The 19,492-nt window shown below is 45.4% G+C and overlaps 1 protein-coding gene across 5 annotated transcripts in view; it reads right to left on the bottom strand.

The window, feature by feature from the left end:
- LOC128693217 (nucleolar protein 4) overlaps positions 1-19,492 on the bottom strand; it is a 244,205-nt gene that overhangs the window by 48,618 nt on the left and 176,095 nt on the right. For all 5 annotated transcript variants that reach the window (XM_053782719.2, XM_053782722.2, XM_070089311.1 and 2 more), the window contains 3 exons: positions 8,920-9,057; positions 6,753-6,961; positions 3,819-4,506 (listed from right to left, as the gene is read on the bottom strand). In XM_053782719.2, the coding sequence (XP_053638694.1) occupies positions 3,819-4,506; positions 6,753-6,961; positions 8,920-9,057 (1,035 nt within the window). The remainder of the gene's footprint in view (positions 1-3,818; positions 4,507-6,752; positions 6,962-8,919; positions 9,058-19,492) is intronic.

The following is a 19,492-nucleotide window of genomic DNA, read 5'->3' as shown; positions in this document are numbered from 1 at the left end:
CAGACATCTAAAAGACGTGGCAGACATCTGAGTGTTTACGTCATACATGCAGCAGCACAGCTCACCTTGATAACGTTTGAAGGCTTTCGTTTATGAGCCATTTTCGTTGCACTCAGAACTCGTTGGGAAGAAACTATTTAGCCATACCGAATTTAAAAGAATTTTTTCCTTGTAGCCATGTGTAAGGAACTTCTATCTTCCCCTCCACACCTTCTTCCACTTACTCATCCTCGGCAACAATTCAAGGCAGTCACTTAAACATCCATTAAGAGAGGTTGTTTAACAGACAGTTAAACTAGAGGGCAGAGCGGAGCAGTGCGTAGCTCCCACGGTCGCCACAGCCATACTGGCGGCCAATAGCGGCAGAACCTCCAAGTCCTGTACAGGAGAGCATAGTTGCCGCTTCCCTACTTTTCAACCATTCCGTAAAATACATAAAGATATGCTCTTAGTCATTTGACCTCCAGCTTCCATCAGCTGGACTTCAGCGGCGTCGAAATGAGAGCAATCTCCAAGAGGTTTCGTCTGGTCGGTATGAAAGCCTTGTGGCCAGAGAGTGTGAGGTGCATCTCGTAACACCCACCTCAGGCCTGGCTGCCACGAAATTGGATTTCGTGTGCCCCAAATAAAATGCCAGACGGAAAGGTTATGCGAGGTGCGGTAGATTACTCACACACGGAAAGTCATTTTGTGTTTTAAGATAAAGTTCAAGACGCTATTTTTTTCTCTCTCTCTAATGCTAATCCCACTAGGGAGGCTCCTTGACGTCGGCGATTGGCTCTTGATCCAAGCCTCCCCTTGCTTGGATTCAACGTGATTGCCTTCCATTTTCCCAGAGGCTGAATGACCCGTCTGAATCTAGCGTCTTCCTACGAACGTAATAATTGTAATATTGTAATTTTGCATACAAGTTTTCACACACACACACACACACACACACACACACACACACACACACACACACAGTGTAATAAATATTAGCCTACGATAAACTCAAATAGTAACAATATATAGGAGACGAATTGATATTTCGCTTCACACGGTGAGTGGTCCGGGTTCGATTCCCGGCGAAGGGGTGGAAAGAGTGGGCGTGTTTCCTCCTTACACCGGTTGTCTATGTTCACCCATCAGTAAAATGGGTACCAGGGTGTTAGTCGACTGATGTGGGTGGCATCCTGGGACAAAACTGACCTAATTTGCCCGAAATGTTCTGCGTAAGTTTACCTGGAGTTTCGGGGGTCAACGCCCCCGCGGCCCGGTCTGTGACCAGGCCTCCTGGTGGATCAGCGCCTGATCAACCAGGCTGTTGCTGCTGGCTGCACGCAAACCAACGTACGAGCCACAGCCCGGCTGATCAGGAACTGACTTTAGGTGCTTGTCCAGTGCCAGCTTGAAGACTGCAAGGGTCTGTTGGTAATCCCCCTTATGTGTGCTGGGAGGCAGTTGAACAGTGTGCGCATGAACTATGATGAGAACCTAAGCTCAGTCTAATAACACTAGAAGAGTTGGTGAATGCATTTAGTGCACCTAAGTCTTTATTTAGTGATGTTTCGCCCACGAGATGACCAAGGAAGACAAGATCGTACCACACAGGATTCAAAGTTTCCTTAGAGTGGGTAATTTTTTTTTTAATGAGGAGAGAATGCAGTGGGACTCGGACGAGTCATAGGGACTCAGAGAGGGGACTGAAAAGAACTCGAGTTAATATCGTATTTGTTAACACTATTGCAAATAAATTCTACAGCCACGTTTGTGTGGGACTAGCCAGTAAAAACTTGCGTTTGTGGTCACAGTGGGGCCCATGCTAACCTCCCTATGGTATATAGAAATATACCTAGTTGAAGGAATCTTTTTGGAGCCAGGTGGTCCAGTGGTTAACACACTGGTCTGTGAGTTTTACGACTCCCTCGCCACGGGTTCAAGCCCCAGCCGTTCCCTGATATGAAAAGTGCTTTTAAGGCTCAGCGTGGTAATTTAAACGCATTGCATGAAGAAATGGTGGAAGCAAGCACCATATAACTGTTATATACGTATTGTTGATGTTAGCAATGATGATTCTTCAATACAGTAGTGCCTATCGATGTTAGATTCGTTTTAGATCTTTTCTGTTTTCTTCCAGTGTATGAGATGGTCCTCTCTAGATGTGTGTAAAACGAACATTGCTGACATCCTCCAGGATGAATACACGTCTCCGTTCTAGGACCTGTAAAGTACACAAATATTTAGCACATAGGAGAAAAAAATTATGACGACGTTTCGGTCCAACCATTAACTAGTTAACTATAATTTATGACGACGTTTCGGACAGACTTGGACCATTAACTAATTGACTAGGATCACTAACTAGTTAACACAGAACAGTTCACAAGTTAACTAGTTAATGGTCCAAGTCGGGTCGAAACGTCGTCATAAATCAGTTAACTAGTTAATGGTTGGACAGAAACGTCGTCATAAGTTACTTCTATGTGCGAGTTATCTGTATATTGTTTCAGTCACGATATTGCGCCTTTTTGGCTCTTTCTGTAAGGAAAGACTAACCCCACATGGTAGTGTCAACCATCAATAATCTTAGCTTCCACAAGCAACTACGTAAATTCGTTACATGTAGTGTGTAACAAATTTCTCCCTTATGTTAGGGTAGGTTGTCCTCTCTCCATAAATAAAATAATCAATTATAATATGCCACAACGGAAAATAATATAAAGATAAAGGAGACGATAAGGTTCGTAGCGCGTACAGAAAAGTCAGCCACTGAGCCTAGTAGATATAATTATGTCAGATTTTCACTGTTTAAAGACTCTTCACCAGTCGCTTATTTGACTGTTTTTACAACAGTGAAATCATGCATCTTATTAAGAGGATAGGCTTATAATGTATGTTCCTACTTCACAAATATGGGGAGAATCATTCCACGCTGGTATCAATATGTCTTCTACCTTCAGGCTGACACTATACATGGCTGACTGGTGACCAGGAATCAGTTTAACCGGTCGATAACAGGTTAGGAGGCGGGGCTAGGAGGTATGAATCAACCCCTGCAAAATACAACCAGGTATTTACACACACACACACACACACACACGCACACACACACACGCACACACACACACACACACACACACACACACACACACACACACACACACACACACACACACATCTTAATAAGGAATCATTCAGGACCCTGTACATCGTGTACGTTAGGCCCATATTGGAGTATGCGGCACCAGTTTGGAACCCACACCTAGCCAAGCACGTAAAGAAACTAGAGAAAGTGCAAAGGTTTGCAACAAGACTAGTCCCAGAGCTAAGAGGTATGTCCTACGAGGAGAGGTTAAGGGAAATCAACCTGACGACACTGGAGGACAGGAGAGATAGGGAGGACATGATAACGACATACAAAATACTGAGAGGAATTGACAAGGTGGACAAAGACAGGATGTTCCAGAGATTGGACACAGTAACAAGGGGACACAGTTGGAAGCTGAAGACACAGATGAATCACAGGGATGTTAGGAAGTATTTCTTCAGCCACAGAGTAGTAAGTGGAATAGTTTGGGAAGCGATGTAGTGGAGGCAGGATCCATACATAGCTTTAAGCAGAGGTATGATAAAGCTCACGGCTCAGGGAGAGTGACCTAGTAGCGATCACTGAAGAGGCGGGGCCAGGAGCTCGGACTCGACCCCCGCAACCTCAACTAGGTGAGTACAACTAGGTGAGTACACACACACACACACACACACACACACACACACACACACACACACAGGTGATCTAAAATTGGTAATTCACAGAAAGGAAACCATAATAATCTTACCTTCCACGCGATGTGGTTGAAGTTGTTGTGGTGGATGTAGTTGTTATTGATGGTGTTGGAGAAGGAATCGATGGTGTTGGAGGAGTTGGTGGTTCTGGAGGAGCAGTGTTTGAGGTAGATATTGGTGAAGGGGAATCTGTAGTCAACCTCATGGCTGACTGCACTCACTCGCTCGTCGTACTGATGTTCCTTTTCCTCTTCCGCTTTCTCCTCTTCCATCTTATCTTTCCTCTCCTTCACTTCCTTATCTTCCTTCTCCTCCTCCTCCTCCTCTCCCTTTTTCTTCTGCTGTTGCTGGTTGTCCTTCCTTTCTTGGGTTCCATTCTGTTTTTGTTGTTGGTGCTGGTTTTGTTTTTGTTGTTGCTGCTGCTGATTTTGCTTTTGTTTATCTTTTTCAAGTTGTGATTGGTGTTCTATATGTGTTTGTTGTTGTTGGTGGCGGTGATGGTGTTGTTGTTGGTGCTGCTGCTGAAGATGATGCTGGTGTTGCTGCTGGAGTGAAGGCGGGAGGTGATGGTGGTGGTGTTGCTGGTGCTGTAGATGGTGATGGTGGTGCTGCAGCTGCTGCTGCTGTTGTTGTTGATGAGGGTGATGCTGGGGGTGGTGGAGATGATGTTGCTGGTGGTGAAGGCGAACGGGGGACGAATATCTTGGCACCTCCTTCGTCGTGGCATCTTCGGAGTGACGACTGTGAGAGAGAAAAAGAGACGTACACGTTAAATCCGGACATTGGAATTAGACGTACTGACACGAGAGCGCGCGCGCACACGCGCACACACACATACACACACACACACACACACACACACAAGGTAATAAGACTGAAGAAAGGAGAAGAACTCGTCAGAATTGAGAATGAAATCAGAGGAGTTGAACAAATGATCTGAAGAAGTGCTCACAGTGGGAACAGACACAACACTGGAGAGACAGAGGAAAATGGTGCACCAACAAGTATTGGACACGATACACACAACAGGGAAAGAGGTGAAAAAAATGTTTGATCTGGATACATCAAAGGCAAGGGGACCAGGGAGTCACCACGGAGTCTGAGAAATTGAAAATGCGTTTTTTGTAGAGTTTCTACATTTCACGGCTATATTATATCATTTGCATATTTACTTCAGAGTCGGTTATACATCCAAGTAGTGTTCTTCCTCCATGGTTTTCGTATATACCTTGAGAAATCATCTTCCAAATGGATCCAGATTTCAGAAGCTGGTGAAATATAACCACGGTAAATTAAAAAAAAAATCATTGTTTATATGCAGGTGCTCTGTCAGTTTTATATACACTGTTTCCTATTTTGGTTTTGGTACAATAACTTAAAAACAAAACAACTCTTCCGAGTGGCTTCAAACTTGCAACACTTGTGTATCTGACTTAGAAACACCTCAGTGTTGCTTTTGAAGTGTGGAGGTGCCAATTAACCATTTTTATTTTAAAAATGTTATATTTTTTCCAACAGCTTGAGATTTCCCCTGTGATTCACTCTATAACGACTGATGAATATTATGAGAAGGATTATATATTTTCCTTTCTCGTTTATTTTATTAAAATACTTAATAAGCTTGGAAATGTTTGATTCTGTGCAATAATTATATAATGCATAATTTTGTCGGCATTAAACTTTTTTATTTTTTACAGATGTGTGTTTTTTTTAAAATAAAAGCCACACTGATTTTCTCTTGTATTAATTTTAATTTACCAATTTTATTAAACAAATTGGTTCATGAAATAACTGGAGAATCACTTCTAATCGGCTTTAAACCTCTAAAGCCGGTGTTTCTTATACAGAGAAAGGTTTGTATTGATTCTGGGCTAAACATGTGACAATTTCTCCCTTAACTCGACTACTGAGACTCGGTAATAAATTAATCTTTCGTCAGCACACAACAGAACCGACCAGACTAAAAATTATTCTAGACCTTTTATTTATAAACGTTCTTGCCCTGTCATCGTATTTACTTGGACATCCTCCTCTTTTCAGCAATTCTCCAAGCTCCTGATGATGTGTTGATCGCAACATGAAAGGCCTAGGGTTATCATTCAACTCTCCCTGTGGTTGGTTTGCATTTGTTTCCATGTGATAACTTGTAAATGTCTCATCTGTATGGCTTAATATCTGCAACGTTGATATTTAACGGTTTCTGCCATGCATCAGGCAGAAGAGGCTGGTCTATGGTATTGGTCATTCCATTGAACCGCGTCATGATACTCTCGTCTGGAGTGTCGGAGGATCGAGCCTCCAGCGTTACACGTACACCGGGGACTCGACTAGCTTGTGGTACTAGGTCAGATGCCGTGCTCCCCCCTTAAGTGGATGTGACTGACCTGACTAGGTTAAGGCATTGGCTTAAGGCGGTAGGAGAATTAGACCTGCCTCGCATGGGCCAGTAGGCCTGCTGCAGTGTTCCTTCTTTCTTATGTTCTTATTCCTTCCTCGGATCGAGCAGCGACCGAAACATCTAGTTATATTTATGAGGGCACTAAACCAGCTGGGGTCATACACCACCTGGGGAATGGGAGACAACCAGGTTTAGCCCAAATGAGGGAATGAGAGGTCCAGTTCCTTGAATCAAAAGCCTTTCCCCAGCATCAAGGCACCTTTGAAGTGTACAAATCTTCAAGAATTCGACAATAAACGGCGTAAATAAAACAGGACAGGTGCTTGAGGCAAATACCATACACAGTTTTAAAATAATGTATGATAGAACACTGGAGGCCAAGAATCAGTAAAGATGTGTAATTTAGAAAGAAGCGGGACCAGGAACTATGATTTGACTCCTGCAAATTTATCTACGTGAATACAAGTAGGTGAGTACAACTAGGATTAAGAAAGTATAACCTGGCGAGTAGAATTAAATGAGCGCAGGTCGGCGAGTACAACTAGGAGAGTACACACCGCTGAAGGCATTAACACTAAATTCCCCATACCTGTTATGATGTGGCGATGGAGGTGGTGGTGGCGGAGGCGGTGGCAGGTTGGGGACGGGCATGGTGGGCGGAGGCACCGGGAGGTTGGCCACACCCAGGGGCACGCCCAGTCCCACGTGCACGCCCACAGAGCGTCGTGGGCACTCCGTACACAACACCAGAAACTTGGTGACCGCCTCACGAGGAACGAAGGCGTAACGTTCAGATACCTGGCGAGAGGAAGACAGCTCTTGCAGCCAATATTCCTACGAAATGCTACGATATACTATCCGTGACCTGTTCGGACTGCTTTTGTACCCTCGCAGCCCGGCCAGTGGCCAGGCTTTTCTGTTGATTGCCTATTCAAGCAGGCTGTCGCTGATGGGCGGCCCGCTGGCCCACATATCCATCACAGCCTGATCTATTTGACCGCACTGCGCGGTTATCCGGACCTGACATTTTATAAAGAGCAAGAACTGTGTTTACCTAACACTCATCACGTAAGATTGTTTTCAAGATGTACTCCATCACGTAGGAGGGTTTTGATTAGGGTCTATAACAAAGTCAATGCAATATATATATTTTTACGGGAATGTCTTTTGATTCTTGTTCATCAGTGTAAGTTATCTACAACGCTGTAATAACAAACACGAAGGCGAGGATAAAGTTCCTCAACAGGAAAGTACATCTGCTTACTAATGCACCTAATACCCTATGCCAGGCTCTTACATAATGACAGACTACTACTCATCATTATACTTTATTCAAACGAACGTCTGAAAAACAAACAAGTTCACAAATAAAAAAAATCTTTGTTGAAACTTTAGACGACGTTTCAGTCCGTCTGGAGACTTGATATGGTCCAGGACTGACGAAAACAACGTCTGCCTTTTTCCTCTCCAAATTGTGGGTTACTGCAAATTTGTTCGGCCTTTGTAATGGGACAAATTATTCAAAGTAAGATCGTACGGTTTATGGTAGACATGGTTGCTTTAGCAAACATGTAGATCACGAAGCACTATACAAAATTTAAAAGACTACAAGTGATTACCAGGTAGAAGGAGTAAACCAGTTAAGATTAAATTTACAAAACCGTGAACAACCTGTGCCTAAACAATGTAGCCAGAAATTTTGAACTAGTGAGAACCCCAAACTAACACGTTACTAGCGGGAAATGATCGCAATTTTGAAATTATCACGACTTTTAGGATTTTTAAAATCTTATCCATTTATAAAAGACTGGAATAGCCTAACCATTTCAGGCCTCATGGCAGATCAGGGCCTGATCAACCAGGCTGTTAATGTTGGCCGCGTGCAACCCGAGGTACGAACCACAGCCCGGTTGGTCAGGTACTGACTTTAGGTGCCTGTCCAGCGCCTTCTTGAAGACGCTGTGGTGTAATATGCCTCGAATGCTGCACACATCTACGCAGATAATCAACACTACTTGTAATTATGTTCGCTTGTATATCTAGCGCTGAGCTACGTGGGTGTGATATGCCATGCAAAATGGTAATCTCCATGTAAAAATAATTCCAACCCTGCTGGCTCGGTTCGCAACGCACCCTGCTCACAAACTAAGTGTCCTTGGTTTCATCCTCGGCATGGATGGAAACGTTGGAAACTCTGCCCCTGTTCACCTAACAGTAAATAGGTACCTGTTGAGGATCGCATCCTGGGTGAAGTAGTATACCTTTGATATGCCTGGGTTTTGATGAAGCATGATAGGAAAATAACCCTGCGTAGACTGTGCCCGGAAAAGCTTTGCTCTTTTTCTTAAGTTTTGTAAACTGTCATTTAGACCATGGCAACCACAAAATGCTGTTTATTTCAATTAAAATTTTATCATAATATAAACTACGAATGGGCAAGACATATTTGTAGTATATGAATTTATAGTGTAATATGTATCTAAGATTTGTATTACAGTAGTTGTGTCTACGATTTTTTTAACGACTTGTACTTAGCAAGGAAAAAATGTGTCGAAGACTGACTTTGAATATATTGAAAATCTATACCTATAATATTTCTAGGCAAATGTGTAGGCAGATATATACTTATAGGTGCTGTTTCAATATCTTTGGATGAAAAGAATTAATATAAATTATATGGATCCTCCTAGAAGCATATGCTTTGGGAAATGTAGCAGAGAAAACTATAAAAATGTAATGTATATTTTGATACTTACTGCCCGATACGTCCTCTTTTGACCCATATGCTTCTGTTCCTTGCCATCCTTACACACGTGAAGGTTGTAGATAATATCAAAGAAGTCCTCCACTACCGCCACCTTTTTGAAGCAAATTCTATCGTGTCCCTCCGGATCCTGAAAAAGAAAACGAATCCTGTTGTAGCCCTCAAAGAAAATGAAAACTGATTAGGTGTAACTCCTCTAGTAAGAACTCCTACGTAATTCTTCTAAAGGTTATAAGTAAGAAAGAAAGCAAGCAAGTTTATTCAGGTATACACAAATACAGTTACATAGATTATCATATATAGCAGCATATGTTTAGAGAACGTGCTATTTTCTTGTATAATTATCATATTACTTCCTTTATTAATCTTAAACACAAGTGCCCACGTAATAAAGACAACCTCAAAATGCCCTGTATCTAATGACAGGAATTACAATGCCATATAAATTACTCTTGCTCTTCATGGTACTCTGCCTTAACAAAAAAAAATGAAAGACTACAAATCATCCAGAATAAAATTCATCCTGGACCTGGATCAAAGAAAACATGTAGGCCAGGATGAATTACAACTGGATATGCTGAATGTTGATAACAGAGTAAAACAACTGAAGTTAAATTATATTTATAAAATTCCTCACAAGCAGAGTCCAGAATATCTTGCTGCTAAATCTGTCAAGGTTGGGAACTAAAACAAGTATAGTACGAGGGAAAGGGAACAACTTTGTAGTATGCACAGTAGGTGGTCAGACCTGAAACACCTTTCATTATACAGCAATAAAGGTATAGAACGGACTGCCTGGCCTAGCATGTGCCAGTTCAGGAAGAGAGCTAAAGGGTACCTAATGACTGAAGCTACAGAAAAGGAGGAGTGAGATTTCTCGAAAAGCTAACATACATGTACCTATTACTACAAAACTCATGTACCTGTGATCTGATCCTGTCTTTAGTGTTAATGTAAATAAATCAGTTCACATTATTCCTAGTATATCTCCTTTTATTGTAACTGCTTTTTACACAGTTGAGTTATTTAGCTCGTTTAACTTTAAAGGTGTACATAATAAGATATTACAAGGATCCTAATGGAAATAAGTCATTTTGTCTGACTTTTTTGGGGTTATCCAAGGTAATCTACATATATGCTGTTATGTATGATAATTTATGTATTTATGTATACATGTACCTGAATGAACTTAATTGAGGTCTGGCGTAGATGACACACTGCGAGGTGTGTATCACTTGGCTTACATTTACTGCGAGTTGTTAATATATTAATATAAGCCTGAAGACGATCACTATAGATAGCTTGAAAGAATAAAGAATATTAAATAAAAAATAAAAAAATACTTAAGAATTACATTTAATTAACACGGTATACTCATATTGCAAAATTTCTAACGTTAGAATATCCTATTTTAATTCTAACTTGAATTCAAATGTAATTTTAATCGATTTCTCTGGAAGAGGTAAAAATATGACTGAGGGAAGTCAGAATCACTGGTAATCCGATATGTGATCTTTCAACAGGAAATCCCTGATGCAGATATTTCCTTTAAAAAAGAATTACATTGCCGAAATATACTAAAACATGACTTGATTGACTGTTTTACGAATCCAAATATTCTTACGAGTTTACAAGGAAATTGCGATCTTAATTAGCCCCGTTTATTCGATTGACTTTCAACCCAATGAACGTTGTACACCCCTGTCTTCCAGAAGGAATATACACCTTTCCTTATACGATGTTATGAGTTGGACATTAGTTGGACGCTGCACGCTGTGACAGCCTGTAACCTAGATGACCGAGAAGCTTATAGACCGAGACCGGGCAGCAAGGATCGTCTCACAACTAAATAACTGGTGAAAAAAAATGGTTTGGCGGTACCGACAACATGTGGAAAAAGACACTTATGTACAGCTCACGACATTACAGGAAACGTTTCGCCACGAGTAGCTTTTTCAGTCGTGGCGAGACGTTTCCTCTAATAAATGTCCTGAACCGTACGTATCTTTTTGTAAATAATTTGCTTTTCGTGATAAGTAGAAAGGAAGTATGGAATGTGTGTAGCAGGAGAGCGCAACCTCGTCTCCGGACATAAATTTTTAGCAGATATCCTATGAAAGAGATGAGAAATCTATTTGTCTTGTCCCAGCCGGTGTGTCATTAAACAAACTCAAGGGGTAGACTCATGGTAATCTCGTGTCAGGTATGAAAAAGATGTTAGTGGCAGTATAGTGGGGAGAGGATGCCAGAAATGCCTGGTTTTCTAGGTCTAAGGAAGAGTGGCGCCGGTGCCAAATGGGTCTTCTGAGTGGCGTCATACCTGGAGGTTATTCCGGGGATCAACGCCCCCGCGGCCCGGTCCACGACCAGGCCTCCTGGTGGATCAGGGCCTGATCAACCAGGCTGTTACTGCTGGCCGCACGCAGTCCAACGTACGAACCACAGTCCTAGATCCCACGAGGAAGCAAGTGAAATGTGATAGTTGAGATGTAGCTGTTGGACAGGTGTTCAGGGTGATGGGCAGGGTAGTGTCAAGGACCCACCATACCCCTCACACATCCTCACTCCATCACACACGCACACACACACGCACACACACACGCACACACACACACACACACACACACACACACACACACACACACACACACACACACACACACACTTACTCACCAACCCTCTCACTCCCTAACCCCCCTGAGCCTTCCTCAGTCTACCTCACATTGCCATTACGTCCTTCACAATCCCTTACCCACCCTCCTTCCCTCACCCTCCCACCCTCCCTCACCCTCCCTCCACCACTCACCCTCCCTCACAATACAATGTCAGCCCAGCCGTCATGGCTCATGGCTCGACTTCCTCGCGCGAAGATTAAAGGAGCCAGGTTACTTATTACTCTTTTAGAAGGGTAATAAACGCATGGGTGAGAGAAAAGGAGAAATGGAGAGAGATGGAACGAAGAGAGGGGAAAAGTTATAGGGAAAAGAAAGGAAGCGGAAGGGGAGAAGGGAGAAGATGTAGATGGTAGTAGTTAGGAGGAGGTAGCACCTCTCTTCCCCTCCTCTCCCGAAAAAAAAAGTTCCTTAGGCAGCCATGTAGAAATTTCCAGTGAGTCTTCCTTGGTGTTTTCCAGAAGCTGACACCACCAACAGGACGGCTAACGCTGCCCTAACACTACCATGACGGATATCCGCTGCCCTACCACCACCAGGACGGCTAACGCTGCCCTAACACTACCAGGATGGCTAACGCTGACCAAACACCGCTAGGACGACTAACGCTGCCCTAACACCATCAGGACGGCTAACGCTACCCTATCACCACCAGGACGGCTACCACCACCAGGGCGGCTAACGCTGCCCTACCACCACCAGGACTAATAACGCTGTCCTACCACCACCAGGACTAATAACGCTGTCCTACCACCACCACCAGGACGCTGACACTACAATGATGGCCACTGCTGCTGGTGCTGTAAACACCACAAAGACGGGTAAGTTTTCTTTAAGCACCACCAATATGGCTGACACCGCTCAACACCACCAGGATTGCTGACACCGCTCACAACACCATCATAATGGCTGATACCGTTCCCAACACCCCCAAGATGACTGATACCTTTCGTAACACCACGATTACTGACGCCTATCATAACACCACCAGGATGGCTGACGCGTCTCATAACACCACCAGGATAGCTGACGCCTCTCTTACCACCACCAAGATGGCTGACGCCTCTCATAACACCACCAGGATGGCTGACGCCTCTCATAACACCACCAGGATGGCTGACGCCTCTCATAACACCACCAGGATGGCCGACGCCTCTCATAACACCACCAGGATGGCTGACGCCTCTCATACCACCACCAGGATGGCTGACGCCTCTCATACCACCACCAGGATAGCTGACGCCTCTCATAACACCACCAGGATGGCTGACGCCTCTCATAATACCACCAGGATGGCTGACGCCTCTCATAACACCACCAGGATGGCTGACGCCTCTCATAACACCACCAGGATGGCTGACGCCTCTCATAACACCACCAGGATGGCTGACGCCTCTCATAACACCACCAGGATGGCTGACGCCTCTCAACACAAACTTGCTTGTAACACTAGCAGTTTCCAGCCAGGTTTATGGATGGTTTTGTTTATTTTATTTGCTAATATTTTCCATACACCCACGACCTTGGTGCTTGGGGAGTCGTCCTCCCCAGGCACAGGAAACTGGGGGTTGAAGGGGTCGTCCTAACCTCTTTCTCCTAGCATAGGTAAAGCTAGTTTTTGAGAGGGAGAAGCTGAAGGGACAGAAGGGAATAAATATGGGGTTTGTCCCTAATGGCATCTCCTCTATTCTCTCCTTCCCCATCTTTCTCTCCTCGCATCTTATCCCTTCCCTCCTCAGCTTCCTCCTCACCCCTGCTTCCTCCTCTCCTCTCTTCACCTCACCACCTCCTCCTCTACCCCTCCACCCCCACCCTCCCCTCCACACCATCTGTCGTCTCTCCTTGAATTTTCCACACTAAACGACCTACGTGAGAGCAGCAGCGAGCCATGAACGGCAGAGCTGGTGGGGAGGCAGGTGTGGCGGTGGGGGATGCTGGGGACAGGTGTGGTGCTGGGGAGGCGAGCGAGAAAGAGAGAGAGAGAGAGAGAGAGAGAGAGAGAGAGAGAGAGAGAGAGAGAAACTTCCCACACTGTATACTGTACGAAGTACCCACAATCCATGTGAAGTATATGCAATGGGATTGGATGACAAAAACATCAAAATCGATAGTACTTGTCCGACAGACTGAATGACTGAAGCATATATGGAAAATTATGACTGCCTGCCAAGAAGACCAAATAAGGTGACTGATTGCTTCCACGGAGACCAAGGGACATGACTGCCTGCTGCAGAGATCAAAGCCGATGCTGATTAGCCGACCCAGAGACCACAAACGATGGTGATTGGCGACAAAAGAGATGATTAGGTATCACAGCCCAATCTTTGTGGAGACACCAGGTTGTTGGGCAAAGGTGATACGGCCTCCTCACGCTATTATGCCGCATTTGGTAATTATAACGAGGGATGTTATGTTTGATTACCTGCTTGTAATTACAGCAGCAGAGCTATGATACTGGTGTCCCATCTTCAGTGTTTGTAGTTACGAGAGTAGAACAGTGCTGGTAGTGTTGAAGACATGTACCTGGAGGTTACCTGGAGGTTATTCCGGGGATCAACGCCCCCGCGGCCCGGTCCATGACCAGGCCTCCCGATGGATCAGGGCCTGATCAACTAGGCTGTTACTGCTGGCCGCACGCAGTCCAACGTACGAGCCACAGCCCGGCTGATCCGGCACTGACTTTAGGTATCTGTCCAGCTCTCTTGAAGGCAGCCAGGGGTTTATTGGCAATTCCCCTAATGCTTGATGGGAGGCTGTTGAACAGTCTTGGGCCCCGGACACTTATGGTGTTTTCCCTTAGTGTGCCAATGGCGCCCCTACTTTTTATTGGGGGCATTTTGCATCGCCTGCCCAGTCTTTTACTTTCGTAGGGAGTGATTTCTGTGTGCAGATTTGGGACCATTCCTTCCAAGATTTTCCAAGTGTAGATTATGATATATCTCTCCCTCCTGCGTTCCAACGAGTACAAGTCAAGTGCTTCCAAGCGTTCCCAGTAGTTAAGGTGCTTGACAGAACTTATACGTGCAGTAAAGGATCTCTGTACACTCTCTAGATCTGCGATTTCACCTGCTTTGAACGGAGATGTTAATGTACAGCAGTATTCCAGCCTAGAGAACAAGTGATTTGAAAAGGATCATCATTGGCTTGGCATCTCTCGTTTTGAGCGTTCTCATTATCCATCCTATCATTTTCTTTGCACGTGCGATCGTGGCACTGTTGTGATCCTTGAAAGTGAGATCCTCAGACATTACTACTCCCAGGTCCCTTACATTATTTTTCCGCTCTATTGTATGGCCGGAGTCAGTAGTACACTCTGTTCTAGTTATTATCTCCTCCAGTTTTCCATAACGGAGTAGTTGGAATTTGTCCTCATTGAACATCATATTGTTTACCGTATGTACCTACCAAAAGATGCCTATTCTCGTACCGTTCCATCTTCAGTGTTTGTACTCATTTATTTACAACCCCCTTTTTGTGACTGAAGAGGTCAAGGCTCAGCTCCAGGCGCTGCCTCTCAAATCAGCAGCTACTGAGTTCATCCTTTCATACTTAATCTCAAAGCAGTGTATAGATGCCTCTACATCTTTGTTCAGATTATTTCACTTCCTGATCATTCTGTGGCTGAAGAAATACTTCTTGACATCCCTGTGATTCATCTGTATTTTATTAATTCTGTGCTCTCATGTACCGGTTTTCCTCCTCTCAAATAGCTTGTTCCTGTTCTTCACATCAAATTTTTCTGACGTAATTTGAACGTCACGTCTTCCTTGGCTCTCCTTTTTCTTCATGGCATCAGAGTAACTATTGTCCCTAGCTCTGAGCTTAGTCTCGTTGCAAAACTCTAATTTTTCCCAGTATCTTGACAAGCATGATCCAATGTGGGCTCCACAATGGCGCTGTATACTCCAGGATTCACCTGCCACACAAGTAGTGTCGTGAATGACTCCATATTAATATTCCCGGGCACTATGTGCATCCCTGGTGATATGCTGGGCACTGTGTGGGTACCCTGGTGTGCGTGTGCCCGTGTGTGTGTATGTGTGTATGTGTGTGTGTGCGCGTGTACTCACCTATTTGTGGTTGCAGGGGTCGAGTCATAGCTCCTGGCGTGTGTATGTGTGTGTGTGTGTGTGTGTGTGTGTGTGTGTGTGTGTGTGTGTGTGTGTGTGTGTGTGTGTGTGTGTGTGTGACTGCTGCTGTACCATGTTCACTCTCATTCTATTTGCGTGTCCTGTTAAGGCGCTTGGGAGATGAAGTCTCTGACTAGCATACTGGGCTTGGAGAAGTAGGGTGGACGGGGTGGGTAGGGTAAGCGACCCACCCATGGTTGGCGGGGTGGGTGTTAAGGAGAGAGCACAGTATGTGGACTGAGGGCGTGAGACACGGCAGGTGTGTGTGTGTGAGTAATTATAACAGGTGCGCGCCTGTGCAAGCAGCAGATGGGCGTGCGGATGGGGGATGGGAGGAATGGCGGGTTGAGTCGGGGACGGGGCGGGGCGGGGCGGGGCGGGGCGAGAGCAGGCAACACACAGGGATCAACACCCGCCCCGCTAAAAGCCACCATCAGAAGCCGCTATCAGCTGTGCTCGCCTGATTATCTCGTGTTGGCGAGTGACGGAGCGTCGCGGCGCGTTGCACAGCATCGCGGCGCGTTCCACAGCGACTGACAGCCTTGCAGAGCATTGCTAAAGCCTTTCAACAATTAAAATCAGCGTCGCGGTGAGCTGCAGAGCGTCGCATAGCATCGTCGAGCATCGCAGAACGTTGAAGAGCTCCAGAGAGCGACAACTTGCAACCTGCGCCCCCTCAGAACCGCAACTTGAGCGAAACATTCCGGATTGGGTCGATACCCGGCTGGCAGATCCACAAGTGGATGCACCTCCCTGCCCTGGACGCCATCACTCGCTGCTTCAGAATGCTTCGTCCGCCAGAGCGGAAGAGCCGTGGTGCTGAGCGATAGTCTCCGGGTGTGAGCGTGGCCGCACCTGCAATACCACCAACTCCTGCTCCATTGTAAACAGTAGAGCGAGGGTGAGGCCGCCAATTAATGGGCTCCTGGCCTGCTGGTGGTGGTGCTGCTGCTGCTGCTGATTTTGTTGCCGTTGTGGTGGCGATGCCGGAGGCGGTAGTGTTGCTAATGCTGCTGCTGCGGCTGCTGGTGGTGCTGCTCCTGTTGCCAGTGTTGGTGCTGGTGGCGTTGCTAGGGCTGGTAGCGCTACTTGTAATCTTTTTGCTGCTGACGTGCTGCTGACATGCTGCTGCTAGTTAAAAACTCTTGACCTATATTAGCGTTCTGTAGCAGAAGTTGTCAGACCGTCATCAGAATAAACGCGGACCTGTATGTCTGAAACATTCGGTGCGAACCTGTAAGAGGAGCCTACACAAGTAGCTTGTACGAGCAGCCTGCTTAAAGAGCCTGAGCTTCCCTTCTGCAGGACACAGGAGAGGATGCCGTCCTGCAGTAAACACATTCACCAAAGTGAAACCCCCTTTCATGCACTTGCCTTTTTTGTCAGCCAGGTTTATGGCCTCCACACTACCCGTCCACACCGCTATCATTCAAGCCCACTCTCCCACACCACTGTCCTCTACACCAACCCACATAACTGTTCACGCCCACCCGCCCACACCACTTTCATTCACGCACGCCCACCCACCTACACCGTTAGCCACCCCTGATACACCTGTATATGCACCCGCCCCACCCGCATCTGGCTCACCCCTGTACTACAGCTTCAACAGCATACATTATCAGACAGCACACTGCACCATCTCAAACACACACACGACACACACACGACACACACACGACACACACACGACACACACACGACACACACACGACACACACACACACACACACGACACACACACACACACGACACGGAAGGTCAACACAGTGAGCTACATGGGTATTAGAAAATATTTCTTTAATCTCAGGGTAGTAAACAGAGGAATCAGCTAGATGGGGCAGTAGTGAGGTTAAACTCAATATATAGTTTTCAGACTTATTATAACATGGCCTAGGATATTAGGAACTAATTGCTGAAAAGGCAGGGCCAAAGTTACGGTGGTGTTACGTTATTGCTCCAGACAGGACCAGGAGCTGAGACTCAACGCCCACAACTCTGAGTACATATAGACCAGCAGAAACTGAACTATTTAATTGGGGTAACATCTAAGAATTCCGTGAGGAGGCACTGTAGTGTACCGACTAACAACACTACGCCCACCGCCAGACAAACAGTGCGGACGATGTACACAGAAACCTCCCGACACGGAAAGGGGATGAAAAAAAAGCAGAGGCGATAACCTGTTTGAGGAAACAGCTGTAAAGCCCGCTCTGTTGACCCATTCGTGGCGCTTCCAATTACCGGCCTCATGATTAATAGCGTTGAGCAGACCCCTACTTACTAGCTGCCGTCCACCTCTCTCGTTCCCAGCTTGATAAACAACACTACCTGTCGCACCTTCCCCCCCCCCCCCCACACACACACGTACGTGTATTGCACAGGTCGATGATTCGCTCCTGTGATTCTGTGCTAAGATTTTGATTGATGGTAGAGTTGGTGGCTAACGTGATGGGTCGGTTGTTAAATATTTCAGCAACATTCATAGCCACGTCGGTGACCGGCAACACGATGTATGTGAACAAGCAACAAAGCACACAGGGAACATAGATGAAAACGAAACACTCAGGTGGAACGAACTAAATGAAGAACTGGTGGAGGCAAACTCCATGCAAAGTTTCAATAGTAAGTATGGTCGGATCCAGGTCAGAAATACGGAAAAAAACGGTGCAAAATAATTAAGAGAACGGGGGCCAGGAGCTATGACTCGACCTGCAAGGAAAACTAGGTGACCAGGTGAGTACCTACGTCCGCACGCACAAAGTAGACAGGGATGGGTGGGCTGCATATTCGAGGAGTACAGAAAAGTATTTGTCACTGTACTTGAACGCATGTGGTGAGAAGACCGTCGAAGGCAGCAACAACAACATACTTTAAACTTTACGAAGTGAGTGCTTTATACTGATAAAGTTTAAACTTCATTAGGTTTGAACTTTGAAAAAACTTGGACGACGTTTCTGTCCTCCTGGACAGAGGTGGATTATGGTCCGAGATCGACTATTATTATATTCAATGGGGAGGAGAGGTAAAGCCAAAGGGGTTATACAAAGCCTAGGGGAGAATGGGAGGCAATCAGATTCAATCCAGGGGGGATGAAAGAGGAGGGTAAGTCCAATTCGGTGAACAAGAGCCCCCTCCCTCACCTTGAGGGGACGACAGACCTGCTTCTACCCATGTTACTACCCATGTTACTACCCATGTTACTACCCATGTTTCTAGCCATGTATCTGCCCATGTTTCATGTTTCTAATGCACTGAAGAAAACTGTGGACACAACTAATGCAACAACTATTATTGCATACCGTATTTACATTTAAGCTGATGTTGGTAAACACAGTATGTCATCATACTAGCTTAGGCTATGTTAGCATAGTTGATGCTTGTATAACTAGAATATTAGCCACGTTTTTGTGTGCAATCCTGCTCTTGTGTGTTCAGAAAAACTGGAAATGTGTAGAGATGAGAAATTACGTCGATACATCGCAGCGGAACTAGAAATGGTGCTCTTGTTGCTAAATGCTAGAAAAACACAAGCGATTATGGACCTAAACATGTATAATTAGAACTAATCAAGCAGCTTGAAGCTTAACATGGAGTTTTTGTTGTGCAGAGTATAGGATGACGACTCAAAAAAACCCAGGGGAAAAAATAGAGCAGTAATGAACATAAGCCAGTGGCTGCCACGTACGTGGCACGGACAATTGAAGCCATCACTGAAGTCCCAGACTGGGTTCACCTCGCCGGCTGGGTTCACCTCGCCGGC

Source organism: Cherax quadricarinatus, chromosome 28, assembly GCF_038502225.1.
Source record: "Cherax quadricarinatus isolate ZL_2023a chromosome 28, ASM3850222v1, whole genome shotgun sequence".
In the NCBI taxonomy this organism is placed as follows: domain Eukaryota; kingdom Metazoa; phylum Arthropoda; class Malacostraca; order Decapoda; family Parastacidae; genus Cherax; species Cherax quadricarinatus.
This window is presented reverse-complemented; position numbering and strand designations above follow the sequence as displayed.